The 19,819-nt window shown below is 45.3% G+C and overlaps 1 protein-coding gene across 2 annotated transcripts in view; it reads right to left on the minus strand.

The window, feature by feature from the left end:
- Positions 1-19,819, minus strand: part of LOC147663157 (mannosyl-oligosaccharide 1,2-alpha-mannosidase IB) — a 451,075-nt gene that overhangs the window by 68,034 nt on the left and 363,222 nt on the right. For both annotated transcript variants that reach the window (XM_086950629.1, XM_086950628.1), the window contains 2 exons: positions 16,695-16,810; positions 10,222-10,441 (listed from right to left, as the gene is read on the minus strand). In XM_086950629.1, the coding sequence (XP_086806755.1) occupies positions 10,222-10,441; positions 16,695-16,810 (336 nt within the window). The remainder of the gene's footprint in view (positions 1-10,221; positions 10,442-16,694; positions 16,811-19,819) is intronic.

Here is a 19,819-nt window from a genome sequence, read left to right on the forward strand (position 1 = left end):
GTCACTTTGGCAAGTTGGTAGGGAAACCCAACGATGACAGGGAGGGGAAGACTGACACCCCTGACCTCCGAAGGTGCGCTGCCACCATCAGCATCAGTTTTGTGAACATCTGAAGGGCACTGGTGAGGCCAAAGGGGAGCACAGCAAACTGAAAATACTCCTTTCCCTGTATGAACCACAGGTAGCACCCCTGGGCCAGCAGGGCAGGTATGTGACAATAGGTGTCGTACCGGTCCAAAGCCACCATCCAGGCTCCAGTGGCGAGGGCAAAAAAGACCTGGGCCAGGCTGAGCAGTTTGAATTTCTCCTTCTGGAGAAAGGTGTTGAGAGAGCGCAGATCTAGAATAGGATGAAGAAGGCCTCTGCCCTTCATTGGCACCAGAGAGTAATGGTGTGAAGAACCGAGGTGTATTATTTGGATTGGCTGCACCACTTCACCGTGTAATACACTTACCAACCCCTTTAGGACCAGTAGGTTTCATTTGTGAAACCCTTGGCTCAACCCTGGGTAGCAGCGGCTCGGAGCAGTCAGGCTTACAGAAAGGAACACGTGTTAAGCATTTAAACAGCACCAAAACAATTGAAGAAGAAATACATGAGATGCCAAAGAAATCCAATGCCAATTTATAAAATCAGTTTCGATTTTTATACAATTTTTGACACCACAATGAAAAAGACCCACGGGAGGATCCTAGAGACACAGAATTTATGAAAGTGCAGTCAATATGCACTTTTACCTAACCGTAAATAAGCATTAGCAAATTCAATGCATTTGACACTTGTACATTTTTTTGTAGAAACTTAGGCAAGAATCAATGCGGTTACTTTTAGTTACTGTAGGTGACCAACTCCGGCAAGGAGCCAGTCAGGGGGGCTAGCAATGCCCTCAGAAACAGTTGCCTTCCTGAAAGAAACAGTCCCAATCAGTTCCTGTCACTTTGCAAGGGATACAGGACGCTGAAGGATGCTGAGGATGTTGATCCATAGGCTTTAAAGGAGAGGTCCTGATACAAGGGATACAGGATTGAAGATGCTCAAGAATGCTGAGCCAGTGTCAGGCAGAATAGGAATCATTGGAGTGGTCCTGATACAAGGGATACAGAACGCTGAAGGATGCGGAGGATGTTGATCCATAGGCTTTAAAGGAGAGGTCCGGATACAAGGGATACAGGACGCTGAAGGTGTTCAAGGATGGTGAGGTGGTGTCCGGGGGGGAAAAGGAATCATTGAAGTGGTCCTGATACAAGGGATACAGGACGCTGAAGGATGCTGAGGATGTTGATCCATACGCTTTAAAGGAGAGGTCCAGATACAAGGGATACAGGACGCTGAAGGATGCTGAGGATGTTGATCCATAGGCTTTAAAGGAGAGGTCCGGATACAAGGGATACAGGACGCTGAAGGTGCTCAAGGACGCTGTGAATGCGAAGAGGTCGACAGGGGTCTTCCTGCAGCTACTCCTCTGTCCATGGGTATGGGAAAGCAATCCTGGCCACAGGGGAGGGACTTCTTTCAAAGTCCTCTTGGTCCTGTCAGACATCTAATCGCTCAGTATTGCAGACACTGCTGAATCCCATGACTTTCCTGAGTTAAGCGGAGTCAGGGTAACTTTGAGCATCGGGCCCTGGTCCCTAATGCTGCACGACAACGAGGTGCGGCGGCTAGAAGATCTGGAATACCAACTTACCCCAGCAGCCTTCTTCAGCTGTTCGGGCCCGGTGCTGCAAACAGGTCAGCCAACTGACCCTTCGAGTCTTCTTGCTTTGGCTGTGCTTCCGAATGCCCACTACCAAGACGGCAGCACCCCTCCCTTGGCGTGCAGAGCGCTCTAGCCCAAACCAGAGGTGTGGCTACCAAGGGGGCTACACACCCCTGAAAAACTGGTTTGGCAACTGCTTTCCCTTCTTCTTCCCGAGTGCCAACCTGATCATCTAAACAACAGAGCAGCCTCATTCCCAAGTGTTTACTATTTGCCCTTCAAAGGTGGCTTCTCCTTTGATGCGGGCCTCAAGCAGGCTTCCATTGTGTTCTTTACTGAGTCATGTGCACGTCTCCCCAGGAGTGGCGAAAGCTGCCCCAAGGATAAACCCCATATGCAACCATGGACGGAGACAGGGGATTAAGGGCAACAAAGAGGCAACTTTATAAAAGCTGCACACTGCATTACGTTACATTAATTCAGACTTGGGCATCATGTGGGGCGTAATGTAACGTGTTGTTTCATACCCTAAATAATTAACTTTAGGAGTCCCAGTCAGCAGAAGTTAGCACACCTGAGGTGTCAGCTTGCAACTGTGTACTGGGACAACTAGCCTTTTCCCAAGTAAAAACGACAACTGAGGGTTATTACTGTTGGAGCATGGAAAAGCACTTGTTCCACTGTTTAATACATAGCACACTGTGTTAGGGCTCGGTAGGCCTGCCTTCTGGGCGATGTGTATATATAAAAAAAGGGAAGATTGGGCTGTGTCATTGCTTTCAATGGCAAAGTCAAGCTAGAAGTTTAACACGTCCATTCTAGTCTGCAGTGGCCGGCTGGGAGGCAAGTTTTACAGTTGTCACATCCAGGGTGGCACAACCAGTCAATGGGATACACTTTAACTTGCATGCCCTGGGATTCCGGGGTACTATAAGTTAGGGACTTAACAGGCAAGTCAGCTTATGCCAATTGGGGTAGCAAATTCAACATTCACTTTGTGATGGGTTAGAGCAACGGCACGGAGGTCTGGATAGCAAGCCTCGGTGCCCTCTCAGCGAGGGAAAACCAGTTGCAACAGTCCAAAACATTGGCGGTGATTATAAAAAGAAATAACCATTTTTTACAAGTGTGAGTAACAAACACATCCTATTTCTGATACTGGCAACCTCTCGACTGCCCCTTTTGGACAAAAGGATATTCACTTCCTGCCTCAGAATGGAGAAATGGTTCTCCATCAGTTGCTGGGGGGACGGTGGAAAGTGAAGCGGGGAATAAAGGAAAGGGTAAGGCATATTCCCTCCGGACAACTTGCAGGACACACCTGGACGGTGTGATCGCCTGCCAGTCTGGGAAGTACTGGTGTATTCTGGCTTCCACCCTGTGGCTGAGTCCCTGCAGGGGAACGCTGAAGAAATGTTTTCAGGTGGGGCCACAGGGGTGCAGCAGAGTGGGCGGCACGTTGACTTCAATCGCAGGGGCGGAGCGCACCTCTGCCTCTAGTATGAGACTGCAGGATTCCTTGTGGATAAGCTGATGGTAAGGGATGCCTTGACCAAAGCTGCGAAAGGAATGATGGAACTGTTGGCAAGGTGGGAGGGAACGACCCAGAACGCAAGTGGTAGCCCTGCTCTTCCTGAAAGCTTGAGAGTGGAATCAGCTTTGTGCTCGAACAGATGAGTCTCACCAAAGGCGATGTCCATCAGGGAGGACCGGACATCGCCAAAGAACCCAATCGATCGCAGACACGCATGGCGGCAAATAAAAACGCTGGCACCTATGGTTTACCTGATGAAATCGGTGGTGACCAAGATGTAACGAATCTTGAACTTGGCTGCATCACGACCATCCTGGATCTTCTGAGAGAGCACAGGGAGAAGGGCTCCAAGCACACAGGGAGGAATTGTGTAACCGGATCCCAAAGAGTAGCTTCCTTGCAAACAGTTGGCGTTAATAGAAAGGAGGGTCAATTGACAAACATTTCCCTATCTGGGGAAGTGGTGGGAAATGTTTTAGGATTAGAGCAGCTGGTGGAAGCCTGCGCCACCAGGTTTCTGGTGAGGGGTGCTGCAAAAGAAAAGCAGGGTCACGTGGAACAGGGTGATCGCAGCTATTACTTTGCTGATTTACTTGTGGGACAGAACACGGATTGGCCCGAACCCAAATAAGGTATCTGGCAGTGCTTTGTTTGATGTCTGCCTCGGTTGAAGGACCTCAGTCAAAACATTTGTTTTAAGCTCAAAGGTGGGGAGCTGTAGAGCGAGAACAGTGGCAGTACTGGGCATCACCATGGCATAGGCAGCAGATTCCTCTGTGGCTGGACTAGGGAGAGAAACAAGGCCTGTCTCCGGGAAGGTATCAAGGCCACAGCCTCTGGTAAGTGCTCGCACCAACTGTCTTACTGATAGGGCTCAGTAAACTCGTCACCCAGGTCAACTCATTTGGGATTAAGGTCTGCCCGGGGCATGATAGCCCGTTTTGGGAAACTGGTGGCTCGGTGGCGGGTGCGACAGTCCGGTTGTCCTTAATTCCAGATGAGTTGTTCTCTAACTAGGCTGCTGCTTGATACCACCACGAGGTACTTGCCATCCTTAATTTTAATTTTTCGGACTCTCGATGTCATTTAGCTTACAGAAAGGCTTAGTGATAATAATTAATAAGACAACAATGATTATTTCCTTGTCCTGATGATGATGCCCATAATATAATAAGGCATCGAAACGTCGTCGACTTTTAGAAAAAACCTCTTATGCAATATGATACAGGAATATTGTAAAAATGCAAAGTTTTGGTTTTCTGAAAATCCATGTCTGTAAAAACTGAATAGAAGTTCACAGACCTATTGTAGCTTTGCCCTTTGGCCATTGCTTCCGTTGTTTTGTCTTATATGTTGTGGGTCACGGCTGTGCCCACTTGTTACTGTGTTGTTCTTACATTTTTTTGTATTACTGAATTACTACGCTTAATTAAAAGCTTTTTGTCCGGCTGGACACTAAAAACTACACTTATTAGGTGTTTTTGCTTATCTGCTTGAAATTCATTCTGCTCATAAGTAGGAACCCTGTTCTGTCAAAGACCAGGGGCAGCGTGTCTGAGCTGGACGACTGGCGTGGTCCGGATGGTGCTGCTGTCTATGTCAAGCGGCGCCATCTCAGAATCTGATAGAAAAATGGGGTCCATGTCATTGAGTGATGCTGATGGCGTTGGGTGTGGCGTTGTAAGACCACACTCTGGTGTTGGCATCAGCGCCGGAGTATGCCAGGATCTGAAGGGGGATCCAGAGGGTCCAGCCGGTTTCAAAAGCAGGCTCGCTGGCGGTATCCCAGTTGGGGCACCCCGCGGCTATGTGGGGCCCAAAGGCCACGAGAAGGAGTAGATGGCTCAAACATTGGGTGCATTGCCATATACATGACTTAGGTTGGGCAGGAGTCGTGCCAGGGAAGTCAAGGAGGAGAGGGGGGTGAAGGGGGGGGGGGGGGGCCTGACCACCTGCTCCACAGGAGGAGAGCAGGAGCAAGGCCTAGAAGCACAAGATCAAGGAGTAGGAGGCAAAGTACGCATTGACGCTGGTTTCTTTGACTTACCTGACTTTGATGATTATGACTTAGACTTGTGAGATGACTGACTGCGAGATGGACTCCATGACCAGGTCTTTGATTTTTCTCAGGATCGAGAGGGGCGGTCCAAGATTACCTTCGGGTGCATTCACTAACAGTCCATGCAGACCCTGCAGTCGTGGTCCGACGAGACACTACAGACAGACCAGGTAGGAATCCGAAACGGACATGTCTATAAAGTTCCCCATAAGGTTTAAATTCCGTGGATTTGTTAGGGTACATGTCCCTAGCACACTGGGAGCAATTGGCTTAAAAGGATTTGCCAAAACGTTGATAAAAATTATCAAAAAGTGACCACGGTAACTCTCCGGAACCACCCTGTTAGTGCGGAAAGAAAGCATAAGATGAGTGTCAAGGGCCTTGGAGGCCTCTGAGATCCTTTCAAATCTTCTCTGCACCAACACTTCTCTGGATGGAGGGTTATATTCGGCACCGAGCAGCATCAAGCAAAGCAGACGGCTCGGAATGCACAGTTCTTGATCAAGGCATTCTTTTCAAGTCCATTACTTGTTTAGGGCGTTGGCCATCTCATGTGTCTGGACGGTGTCCTTTTAATACCAGGGGATGTTGTGATCAGTTCTTGATGTCATGAGCTGTAACATCGTTGTGTATGTGATGTACAAAAACAACTAACACACCAAAACAAGAACTACGAATTGTTTGTATTTTACGAATATCAGGCCCACAGGACTGAGGTTGTCCTTGACGGGGCAGTGCCACAAGAAGAGGTTCAGTAGAAGAGTGAAGTAGTGTGGCTCACTGGTTAGAGGCGGCAGACCCGAGAGCAGAGGACGGCCCGGGACCAGGGTTCGATTCCCGGCGCGGCAGGTTTCTGGACCAGGGTCAGCGGACTCGATAATTCTCTCGCCTCGGTGCCCACTCTGATCAGCGATCACACTCGGCAACTCTGGGCATTAGCTTGCCTCATCTTCACTAACGGCCCCACCAGACCGCCGGGGATGCCTGGTCTCACCCTGGAGATACCCATTAAGGGACCATCTCTCAGGGAAGCCAGGAAGGGTTTCGCAGCGGTCGAAGCGCCTTGGGACCCTCCGGGTAAGTAGTGCGCTATATAAATGCCTATACATTTACATTACATACAAGAGGCAAAGACTCACTGCCAGGTGTCAGATCCCGTATCAGTCAGGGCAGGTTAAAGAGAATCCTGCAATCAGACGCTCAATCAAGAGCTGCCCTTTTTGTGCCCGAAGCCTCTTGCTTGGTCTCTGTATCGGTTCACAAGGATCACATGAGCATTGAAATGTCTGGGCGTCCTTGCAATCTCAGAACCAGGTGCAATTACAAGATGCAAACGTGACTCCCAGAAGGATCAGATGCGGCCATCTCTAATCTTTACTGATCCTCCCATGTGAAGCCCATTGGATGCCGGACACTGGCACTAAATGTTTATGTTTATGTTTTTGTAATTTGTATTGCGCGCAAATACCCGAAGGTGTCTCGGCGCATGTGTTTCTCAGGACAGAGCACGCTGAAAGAATCATTGGTCAAATAGCCAGGTCTTAAGAAGTTTTCGGAAGGTGGTGAGAGTGGGACTGCGTCTGATGGACAACGGGAGCGAATTCCAAAGCTTAGGGGTGGCCACTAGAAACCATCTGTCTCCCCATGTGGAAGTTCTCATGCCGTGGACTGAGAGGAGACAGGAGCTAGATGAACGCAACGGTCTGTTGGGAGCATAGATGTAGAATGCGTTCCTCAGGAATTGTGGTCCTACGTTATGAACTGCCTTATAGGTGATGCAAAGGGCCTTAAATTTGATCCTATTTCTGACCCGTAGCCAGTGCAATTGACGTATGGCCGCTGAGGTTGGGTGACGTTTGGGGATGCCAAGCAGAACCCTAGCTGCCGCGTTCTGAATTGATTGCAATTTGTTAAGGACCTGTTCTTGTGCATTAAGGAAAAGGGCGTTGCCGTAGTCTAATTTAGAGAGTACGAGGGTGGAAATCAGCGTTTTTCCTGCAGAAGGGGGAAGATAAGGGAGTAGTTTCTTGATTTTCCCTAACATATGAAAGGAGGCAGATACCACAGAATTGACCTGATGACTACATATCAGCTTGTCGTCGAACATACCCCGAGGTTTCTGACCTTGGCCACTGGGACCGGTGGAGGGCCGATTTCACTTGGCCACCAGCCTCAGGACCATCTCGGCAAGAGATTTCCAAAGTTCATAACCTTGGTCTTGTCCGAGTTTAACTTTAAGCAATTGCTCAACATCCAGGACCCGATGGCAAGCATCCCCTCCTGGAATATCGAAGCAACATCTGTCCTATCCTTATGCACTGCCACCACCAATTGGGTATCATCCGCATAGGTGGTTAGACTCAACCATGTTGCTTGATGACCCTCGCCAAGTCCGATACATATATATTAAATAGCGTCGGACTTAGCGCTGATCCCTGGGGCACCCCACATGGGAGAGTGAAGATGGGCGCCGCCCCCCCCTTGGTCCAGGATTGCCCTGATCTCATCAGTGGCCTTTATTACGGCGGTTTCTGTGCCGTGGCCCTTTCTAAACCCAAACTGAGTATCATCCAAAAGCTATTCTTGCTCGATTACTTCCGAGAGCTGCTGGTTCATGAGAGATTCAAATATTTTGGAGGGGAAAGGGAGGCAGGCGATAGGTCTATAGCTTGCAGGGTCTGACGGGTCCAGGGAGGGTTTTTTAACAGCGGTTTAATAACTGCTTTTTTCCAAATGTCAGGATAGGTACCTGTTGAGAAGATGGAATTACAAATATCCGTGAGGGGTGGGGTAATGACCTCCGTGATGAGTTTGAGTATGGTAGGCGGACAAGGATCTAGAGGAGAGCCTGACCTAATGGAAGAGACAAGATGACTGATCTGTTCCGTGGAAACATTGAGAAAGTTAGGCAAGATGGGTTGTGGGGATGAGGTCAGAGGGTCAGAATGTAAGCCCTTCGGGTGATGTTGGGAGGCGAAGGCTGAGTATATATTAACAACTTTGGAGGAGAAGAAATTGGCAACGGAGTTACAGAGATCTTGGGTTGGCTCAATGTCGGAGTGGGTCGGGGGGCTGGCGAGGGAATTAACTACTTGAAACAACATTTTTGCAAAGTTGCTAGCAGACGCGATTTGTGATTGGAAGTAGGAGCTCTTATGTGTAACGATGGAACACTTGTGGGAAGCTAGCGCAGCTTTGTTGGTTTGTTTCTCGTGGGGATTATAGTGTTTGCGCCAGTGTCGTTCAAGGTTCCTACAGTGTTGCCTCTGGAGTCTGAGGTCCTCTGTAAACCATTGCGCAGATGGAGTGGCCCGATTGGGAAACACCGCTTTAATAGGGGCTACCCGGTTGACAGCGTCCTGGACCCAGTCGTGATAAATGTCTGAGATTAGACTCGTTACCAGTGTTCTCATAGCGACAGGTAGTGAGAGTGTTAGACAGACACTGGGTGTCTAGGTTTTTCCAAGCTCGGGTGGTCTTGGGCATATGCGCTTTGTGCTGGGGTGGATTAGGATTGTGCGCTTTGACCTTGAACATAACTGCAGCGTGGTCTGACCATGCCAAAGGGAGTACCCTGGGCAGTATGATATCGGGATTATTGGTAAACAGCCCATCAAGGGTGTGTCCTGCTAGATGAGTGGGGCCTAAGACTAGCTGTTGTAGACCAGCTGCTTGCAAATCAGTAATGAGCTGGTTTGTGTCCCTGTCGCTAAGAGCTTCCTAGTAAAAATTAAAATCACCCAGTATGGTATAATCAGGGGATCCCACCAATGGTACAACAAGTTCATCCAGGGCTAGAAGGAAGCGCTTACGGGGACTGGGGGGACGATACAAGAGGGTCCCTTTGAAGGTTTGATTATTGTTAAGGGCGATGGAAAAAGCAAAGGCCTCACAGTCAGGCGGCAAACAGGCTCTATTTTTATGTGGTAAGGGGCTTTGTGCATAATCGCTATCCCACCTCCTTTACCTGAAGGTCTGTCCTCCCTAACCACATAGAAATCTTCTGGAGTGGCTGCGCAAAAGTCCGGGCCCGAGGCAGCATCACCCCAGGTTTCCGTGATAAAGAGGATGTCAAGGTCATGGCTAGTGACTAGCTCCATTATTTCCAAGTTGTGTTTTGGGAGGGAGCGTGCGTTAATCAGTGCCGCACGGTAAGGAGGCCTAGAAGAGGTGGGGGTAGAGGATGTGACATGGAGAGGGGTCGGGAGTGAGAACGAACAAAAAGGACAAGATACTGGTGCAGGCAGAAGGCTAGAGATGGGTTACAACAGCTTGCACTGCGAGCTGGTGGCATGAATATTTAATTCCTTAAGCTGCAATGACTAGTACCTTAGTGAAAGACATTCCGCTTGTGATTTCTGAGGGCCAGGGGGAGGGGGGGAGGGGGGGGGCCCTGGGCTCGGTCCAGGCGCGGACGGGCTTGCCTTGAGCGCGCCTTTGGCGGACGTCCGCTGCGTGTCAGAGGTGGCATGAGGTTTTTATGTCGTAGTAGGGGAGCAGCTAGACTGCTAAACCGGAAGTGGTAAATCACACTTCCTGGCGAGGCGATCTATCCCTCCACAGCAAGTTGAATAATCAGTGGTGGAAAGGGGATCACGCCCAACTCACAAACACAAAGGTAATTTAATAATCAAATAACATTTGTGACATGACGCAAAGCAAGAAATAATGGTGAAGTTAAAAACGCTAGGAGCCTTCAAACTGAGCCTCCGTCGGCGCTTTAGTAAAAGAATTAAAAATGGATCAATCGCGCTAATGCGCTAGTGCGAGCATGCAGCAGGGCGAGAATGAATGCTTTCAGTCAGCGTTGTGGTGTCCTGGGACTAGGACTTGAAGAACAAGAAGCTGGAGCAGGTCAGCCTCATACCTGGACAATGCGGGCAGCTTCTTACGACGCGTCCAGTGACGCACACCCTTGGAGACTCTTACCTGTCCTGTCATAGGATTCATGACAGGTGTGTGCGATCTCTGCTCCAAGCTGCAGGTAGTGTCCAGCTTTATCATCTCTAGAACCGTCAGCGCCCAGGGCCAGCATGCCTCCGGCGAAGCAGGTCAGATGCCCCATCTTCCGCTCAAGGTGCCCATTCTTCCACTCGCCGATGAATGTCAAACCACCGTTGGACTTCCGGATCAGGTGGCGCTCTATAGCCTGCAGAATGCAAAGGTACACAGATGTAACACTTCAGGCAGTTTTTTCCAGGAGTTCCGAACCTTTAGACCGTAGTCCTTTTATGCAGGATTCACTTGTGAGAACCACAAACCCATCGCTCAGTGTTCTACCCTTTGTCTCCCTGTCCATCAAAGCCAACAAAACCCTCAGTTCATGTCCTGAGAGCGCCCTAGTCTCCCTGTCCATCAAAGCCAACAAAACCCTCAGTTCATGTCCTGAGAGCACCCTTGTCTCCCTGTCCATCAAAGCCAACAAAACCCTCAGTTCATGTCCTGAGAGCGCCCTTGTTTTACTGCCCATCAAAGCCAACAAAACCCTCAGCCCTCTAGAGAGCTCCCCTTGATTCCTGCTGGTCAAATGGAACAACTTAACCCGCAAAACACCAACCTATGTCCTGAGAACGCCCTTTTCCCACAAAACCCCTAGTCAATGTCCTGTGAGCGCCTCTTGTATTACTGTCAATGTCCTACAAGTGTGCTTCTATGTCCAATCTCATAAACCAACCAAGCCATAAGTCCGGCACTGCACACCCCCATGATGATAAAAACACCATGCCTCTATTACCCACAGCAAAAAGGACCTCGGGCACTCAACTGCATCCATGACCAGATGGACTAGAACAGCGAGGGCTACCAGATGGACTAGAATAGTGAGGGCTACCAGATGGACTAGAACAGTGAGGGCGACCAGATGGACTAGAACAGTGAGGGCTGCCAGATGGGCTAGAACAGTGAGGGCTGCCAGATGGGCTAGAACAGTGAGGGCTGCCAGATGGACTAGAACAGTGAGGGCTACCAGATGGACTAGAACAGTGAGGGTGACCAGATGGACTAGAACAGTGAGGGCTACCAGATGGACTAGAACAGTGAGGGCTACCAGATGGACTAGAACTGTGAGGGTGACCAGATGGACTAGAACAGTGAGGGCTACCAGATGGACTAGAACAGTGAGGGCGACCAGATGGACTAGAACAGTGAGGGCTACCAGATGGACTAGAACAGTGAGGGCGACCAGATGGACTAGAACAGTGAGGGCTACCAGATGGACTAGAACAGTGAGGGCTACCAGATGGGCTAGAACAGTGAGGGCTACCAGATGGGCTAGTTCATTGTTTGCAACCCCTGAAACAATTCTTCTCAAACCCAACCAGAATCAGTGATAGAAATTGGTATGAATTGCTAATTTTTTAACACTTCAAAGAGCTCAATTTATTGTGCGAGTTTGCCCTGTCAGTCTCTAATAGTCTCTTTTACTGTTGGCTGAAATCAAGTTCAGTAATTACACGTATCGATGCTGTTTAATAATGACATGTATTGATGCTATCTAATAATGAAACGCATTGATGTTGTTTAGTAATGTAATGTATCAATGCTATTTAACAGTAACATATTAAGGTTATTTAATGACATATTGATGCTATTTAGTAATTACTGTATAGATGCTGTTTAATAAAGACATGTATCGATGCTATTTAACAACGACATCCATCAATGCTACTTAACGACATCTATCGATGCTAATAAATAGTTACATGTATCAATGCTATTTAATAAGAACATGAATCAATGTTATATATTAATGACACGTATCAATGATATTTAATAACATGTACCAATGTCATTTAACAATCACATGTATTGATGCTATTCAATAAGGACAAGCATCGATGCTATTTAACGACATGTATCAATGCTGATAAATAATTACATGTATCAATGCTATTTAATAAGGACATGAATCGGGGAGAGGACTTGGCCCAACGGCTAAGGCGCTTGACCTCGGACCTGGGGAACTGGGTTCGAGTCTCGGTAATGACGCTAAACATCCTGTGATTCTGGGCAAATCACGTACTCTCCCCATGCCTAAAAAAAATCAATGTGTGTCCTCATGTAACCTAACTGGTGCTATGTAAAGCGCTCTGATACCCGATTCGGATTCGGGTCAAGTTCGCGCTACATAAAACTCTGCAAAAAAAAAAATCAATGCTATATAACGATGACACGTATCAATTTTTTTAACAACATGTATCAATGCTGTGTAAAAATGACATGTATTAATGCTACTTAGTGACAAATAATGTTATTTAATGACACATATCAATGTTATTTAATAACATGTATCAATGTTATTTAACAATTACATGCATCAATACTATTAAATAATGGCATGTAGCAATGCTATATAATCAATGCTATTTATTAATGATATATTGATGCCATGTAATAGATAGGTATCAATGTTATTTAATAATGACATGTATCAACACTATTTAATAATGAAATGCACTTGTGCTACCTGTATCAGTGCTATTGTATAATGACACATATAGATGCTATTTAATAACGACATGATTCGATGCGGTTTAATAATGACATGTATCGATGCTATTTAATAACGACATGAACCGATGCTGTTTAATGACATGTATCGATGCTATTTAACAGTGACACTATGAATGGTATTTCATTACATATATCAACGCTATTTATTAATTACTATATAAATGCTGTTTAATAACATGTATCGATGCTATTTAATGACATGTTATTTAATAATGATACTTATCAATGCTGTTTATTAATGACACGTATCAATGCTATTTAATAACATACAACAATGCTATTAAATTATCAAATGTATCAATGCTATTTAATAAGGACACGTATCAATGTTATTTAATAACATGTATCGATACTGTTTAATGACGTGAATCGATGCTGTTTAATAATGATATGTATTGATGCTATTTAATGACACGTATCGTTGTTACTTTACAATGACACATATCACTGTTATTTAATGACATGTATCAATGCTATTTTACAATGACATGTATCAATGTTATTTAATGACATGCATCGATGATATTAATTGACATGTATCAATGCTATTTAAGGACGTATTGATGTCATTTAACAATGACACGTATCAATGTTATTTAATAAGGACATGTATTGATGCTGTTTAATAAGGACATATCAAAGTTATTTAATGAACTAACGCAGTTATTTAACAATGACACATCAATGTTATTTAATGACATATCGATGCTATTTAACAATGACATGTATCAATGTTATTTAATGACATTCACCAATGCTATAAAAAAATGACATGTAGCAATGTGGTTTAATAATGACGTATTGATGTTATTTAACAATGACACGTATCAATGTTTTTAATGATATGTATAAATGCTATTTAACAGTGACACATCAATGTTTTTTAATGACATGTATAGATGCTATTTAACAGTGACACGTATCAATGTTTTTAATGACATATCGATACTATTTAACAGTGACACATATAATTTTATTTATTAACATGTATCAATGCTTTTTAATGACATATCGATGCTGTTTAATAATGACAGTATTGATGCTATTTAATGACATTTATCAATGTTTTAAACAACATGTATCAACACTATTTTACAATAACATGTATTGATGCACTTTAACAATGGCTTATAGATGGTATTTAACAGTGACACATATCAATGTTTTATAATGACATGTATCAATGCTAACAGTGACACGTATCAATGTTTTTTAATGACATGTATCAATGCTATTAAATAATGACATATCAATATTAATTATATATCGTTTTTATTTAACAATGACACTTATCAATGTTCTTTAATGACATATTGATGCTATTCAACAATGACATGTATCAATGCTATTTAACAATCACACATATCAATGTTATTTATTGACATGTATACATGCTAGTTAACAATGACACATAACAATTTTATTTAATGACATTACAATGGTACCTGACATGTATCATTGCTTTTTAACAATGACATATATCAATGCTATCTAAATGACGTGCATCAATGCGATTTAATGACATGCATCAATGCGATTTAATGACATGCATCAATGCTGTATAACAATGACACGTATCAATGTTATTTAATAACCTGTATCGATACTGTTTAATGACGTGAATCAATGCTGTTTAATAATGACATGTATTGATGCTATTTAATGATGACATGCATCGATGCGATTTAATGACATGCATCAATGCTGTATAACAATGACACGTATCAATGTTATTTAATAACCTGTATCAATACTGTTTAATGACGTGAATCAATGCTGTTTAATAATGACATGTATTGATGCTATTTAATTACATGTATTATTGTTACTTTACAAGACACATATCAATGTTATTTATTGACATGTATTGATGCTATTTTACAATGACATGTATCAATGTTATTTAATGACATGCATCGATGACATTAATTGACATGTATCAATCCTATTTAAGGAAATGTATCGATGCCATTTAACAATGACACGTATCAATGTTATTTAATAAGGACATGTATTGATGCTGTTTAATAATGACATATCAATGTTATTTAATGAAATATCGCACTTATTTAACAATGACACATGTCAATGTTATTTAATGACATATCGATGCTATTTAACAATGACGCATATCAATGTTATTTAATGACATTCACCAATGCTATAAACAATTGCATGAAGCGATGTGGTTTAATATTGGCGTATTGATGTTATTTAACAATGACACGTAACAATGTTTTTAATGGCATGTATCAATGCTATTTAACAGTGACACACATCAATGTTTTTTAATGACATGTATAGATGCTATTTAACAGTGACACGTATCAATGTTTTTTAAGGACATGTATCGATGCTATTTAACAGTGACACGTATCAATGTTTTTAATGACATGTATAGATGCTATTTAACAGTGACACGTATCAATGTTTTTTAATGACATGTATCGATGCTATTTAACAGTGACACGTATCAATGTTTTTTAATGACATGTATCGATGCTATTTAACAGTGACACGTATCAATGTTTTTAATGACATGTATCGATGCGATTTAATGACATGCATCAATGCTGTATAACAATGACACGTATCAATGTTATTTAATAACATGTATCGATACTGTTTAATGACGTGAATCGATGCTGTTTAATAATGACATGTATTGATGCTATTTAATTACATGTATTATTGCTACTTTACAAGACACATCAATGTTATTTATTGACATGTATCGATGCCATTTAACAATGACATGTATCAATGCTATTTAATAAGGACATGTATTGATGCTGTTTAATAATGACATATCAATGTTATTTCATGAAATATCGCACTTATTTAACAATGACACATGTCAATGTTATTTAATGACATATCGATGCTATTTAACAATGACGCATATCAATGTTATTTAATGACATTCACCAATGCTATAAACAATTGCATGAAGCGATGTGGTTTAATATTGGCGTATTGATGTTATTTAACAATGACACGTAACAATGTTTTTAATGGCATGTATCAATGCTATTTAACAGTGACACACATCAATGTTTTTTAATGACATGTATAGATGCTATTTAACAGTGACACGTATCAATGTTTTTTAAGGACATGTATCGATGCTATTTAACAGTGACACGTATCAATGTTTTTTAAGGACATGTATCGATGCTATTTAACAGTGACACGTATCAATGTTTTAATGACATGTATCGATGCTATTTAACAGTGACACGTATCAATGTTTTTTAAGGACATGTATCGATGCTATTTAACAGTGACACACATCAATGTTTTTTAAGGACATGTATCGATGCTATTTAACAGTGACACGTATCAATGTTTTTTAAGGACATGTATCGATGCTATTTAACAGTGACACGTATCAATGTTTTAATGACATGTATCGATGCTATTTAACAGTGACACGTATCAATGTTTTAATGACATGTATCGATGCTATTTAACAGTGACAGGTATCAATGTTTTTAATGACATGTATCGATGCTATTTAACAGTGACACATATAAATGTTTTAATGACATGTTTAAATGCTTTTTAATGACATATCGATGCTGTTTATTAATGACAAGTATTGATGCCATTTAATGACATTTATCAATGGTTTTAAACAACATGTATCAATACTATTTTACAATGATATGTATTGATGCTCTTTAACAATGACGTATAGATGGTATTTAACAGTGACAAGTAGCGATGCTATTAAATAATGACATGTAGCGATGCTAATCAATGCTATTTATTAATGATATATTGATGCCATGTAATAGATGGTTATCAATGTTATTTAATAATGAGCTGTATCAACACTATTAAATAATGATCTTTGGAATGTGTGTGTCATACTCAGAGCCCCTTACCTCAATGGCGTCATCGTACATCTTCCTAGCTTCTGTGTCCGTCTTCTCCGACATCAGCCAGGCCTTAAGTAAATACTCATAGAAGCTGTCCCCCAGGCCACCCACCGATGTGTGATCTGCAAAAGGAAGCAGGAAGTGACGTTGAGTATTCACAACACAGTTCATTACAGCCATTGGCAAAGTCCAAAGTGAATCCGTAGAAGTGAAAACTAAAGAAGGCAGACTTGTGAGAAGGGAGGAATTGAACCAATTAATGAATGAGAAGAGAAGATCTCACATGTCAGCCCGCCCACTTCAGAAGTCCCTCTGTGCTGGCGGAGCAAGAAGGCAGTTTAAGATGTCCAGCCTGAGAGGTCAGGTTGTCTGCCTCAACACTTCCTGATCAGATGCAGGAGCTAACACTGCAACCACTCCTCCATCTTTACTCTGACCTGAGAGCCGCTCCTACAGCTTTACTCGGACCCCAGAGCCGCTCCTCCAGCTGTACTGGTACCTGAGAGCCACTCCTCCTGCTTTACTCTGACCTGAGAGCCGCTCCTCCTGCTTTACTCTGACCTGAGAGCCGCTCCTACAGCTTTACTCTGACCCGAGAGCCGCTCCTACAGCTTTACTCTGACCTGAGAGCCACTCCTACAGCTTTATTCTGATCTGAGAGCCACTCCTATATTTTTACTCTTACCAGTGAGCCGCTCCTCCAACTTTACTCTGACCTGACAGCTGCTCCTCCAGCTTTACTCTGACCTAGTTGGTGAGGGGTCCCTCCCATGGAAGCTGTCTCTCTCGTTGGTGGTCAGTAGAATTTCTGAATAATTTGCATTTCTTTTGAGAACACTAATTTCCACCTGAGCTGAACCTCACCCTTGCCCTATCAACTCAAGTAACCCCCTCCCCCTCCCATACTCTCACCTGAGACCTCTCCCCGAGGGTCCAGCTGTCCTGGAGCTCCTCTCTATGCCTGTCCCTGAGGAGCACAGTCCCATCCCTTCCTGGGCCTCTCCGCTACAGTACCCTCCCCTCTCTCAGCTGAGATCTCTCCCCGAGGGTCAAGCTGTCCCTTAAGCTCACAGTCCCATTGTGAGAAAGTGAGTTTCTCTTGCAGAACCCCCCCCCCCACACTTTTTGCCTGATACCTGATGCACCTTTCCTAGGCGTGCCCTGGGTTCCTGCCAATCAGGTACCCAGGGCCTGTGTTCCTGCCCTAAAAACTATACTAAAGCCCAAACCCAATTGGCCTCTCTAGCCACATGTCAGCCTCTAGTAAATGGTACCCTAGTTACCCAGGGCATTGTGATCAGAGAAGACCCCTCAGGGCTGCAGCACTTATTGTGCCACCCTCAGGGGCCCTGTACCCGGACACCCACACACTGCCTTTGCAGGCTGAGTGCCTAAGTACAGAACTAACCAAAGAGTCGACATGGCACACATCCCTGGGTGCCATGCCCACAAGACCCACTGCCCTGGCATACCTCAGCCACCCCTCTAGCTGGGTGCCGTATGCCAGTAGTGTGGGCACAGGTGCATGAGCCCTGTGACCCTACAGTACCCAGGGCCATTCCTGGGCACTGTTCGTACAGTGATGCCATTAAGAGTATATGGTGCCTGGAGGTTGTCATTACGAACTCCACAGCACCATCATGGCTACACTGAACACTGACAAGTTTGATATCAAACTTCTCAGCACATAAAACCCACACTGATGCCAGTTTGGGATTTAATGTAAAATGCACTACAGAGGGCATCTTAGATATGCCCCCTGAAACCTAACCTACAATCCACGTCTGGGCTGAGTGGCAGCAGAGGCTGCCACGCAGTAGACGTGTTGCTGGACCCCTGGGTGTAGAGCCCCCGCTCTCCTGGGCCTGCAACAATGCACATCCTGGGCGAGGTGTTATGTCTCCTCCCCCAGGATGGGCAGGGGAAGCTTCAAAGGCATGCCGCCTCTGTGAGCTACTCCAGACCATATGCTGTACCCAGCAACTGGCCCCAACCGGTCCTGACCCCCAATCTGGCGGAAAGACTGGCGGGAAAAACTACGTCAGGAAGGGGGGGGGGTGTGCCTGCCTGTGCCAACCCCACCCCTCAGGTGGGGGAGACGAGGTGAAGCACGACCCCGGGCTCCGGCCATCATGGAGATGGGAGCCCTGCCCAATCACAGCTAGGCTCCTGCCCCCCTCCCACAGGAGAGGAGCAGGCTGGGGGGTGTACCCACCCCGGACAGGGACCTATTGGCCCCTGTCCTTGCCTTACCTGTAACGCCCCTAAATTCAGTATTTAGGGGCTCCCTGAACCTTCCTTCCTGAGATCCAGATACCGAAACAAGAAAGAAGAACAAGAAGCAAGAAGACCTGCCGTGCAGCTGCTAAAAAGAGGAAGACACCAACTGATTTGGCCCCAGCCCTACCGGCCTGTCCACCCTCGAACCTGCTCCTGCTAAACCCCGGCATCTCCAGTGGTCAGCAACCTCAAAAACCCAGGAGGACCTGACTGCCTTGTGACTCTGACTACCTGGGTCTCCCACGAGCAGTGAAACTGCTCAAAGCAAGTAACAAGCCCTGGCATCAGCACGGAACCACGAACCCTGCACACTCTGCACCCGCCAAGCCTGGCCTGTTCGCTGGAGGGAACCAAGACCCTGAGGACGTCCCCTGGCGATTCAGACTCGGAATCCAGTGCCCAAGGACCCTCCTCGACAACCCGACGAGGCCTGCAGCCTCAGGACAAAGGACCCCTCCAACAGCAGGGGGTAAGATTTCCCGACCTCAAAAGACACCCCTGCACCCGGCGCCCCACGGCCCCCTGTGCCCAACTCCTGGGTGCCTACCTATCCTCCAAGATCCCAACTTACCCCTCGAAGTGTTGGTCGCTCTAGAAGATCCTCCGTCCCAGAGCCTGCAGCCTTTGTTCCCTTTTCCAGATCCTCATTGGATAACACTGAGTGCCCAACGGATCAAAAGCACCCTGCACCCAGCTGCCCGAGTGCCCCTGTCAGTGCAACCTGTACCCTATTTGACTTCCCCATTTGCCCTGAGCAAGTGACCAGGAGCCCAGCTTCCACAGAGGCGTGGCCTGTTAGCCAGCAGCCACCAACCGAAGGTCCCCTGCCCCTCATTGGATAACATTGGGCC

Source organism: Lissotriton vulgaris, unplaced genomic scaffold (assembly GCF_964263255.1).
Source record: "Lissotriton vulgaris unplaced genomic scaffold, aLisVul1.2 SCAFFOLD_542, whole genome shotgun sequence".
In the NCBI taxonomy this organism is placed as follows: domain Eukaryota; kingdom Metazoa; phylum Chordata; class Amphibia; order Caudata; family Salamandridae; genus Lissotriton; species Lissotriton vulgaris.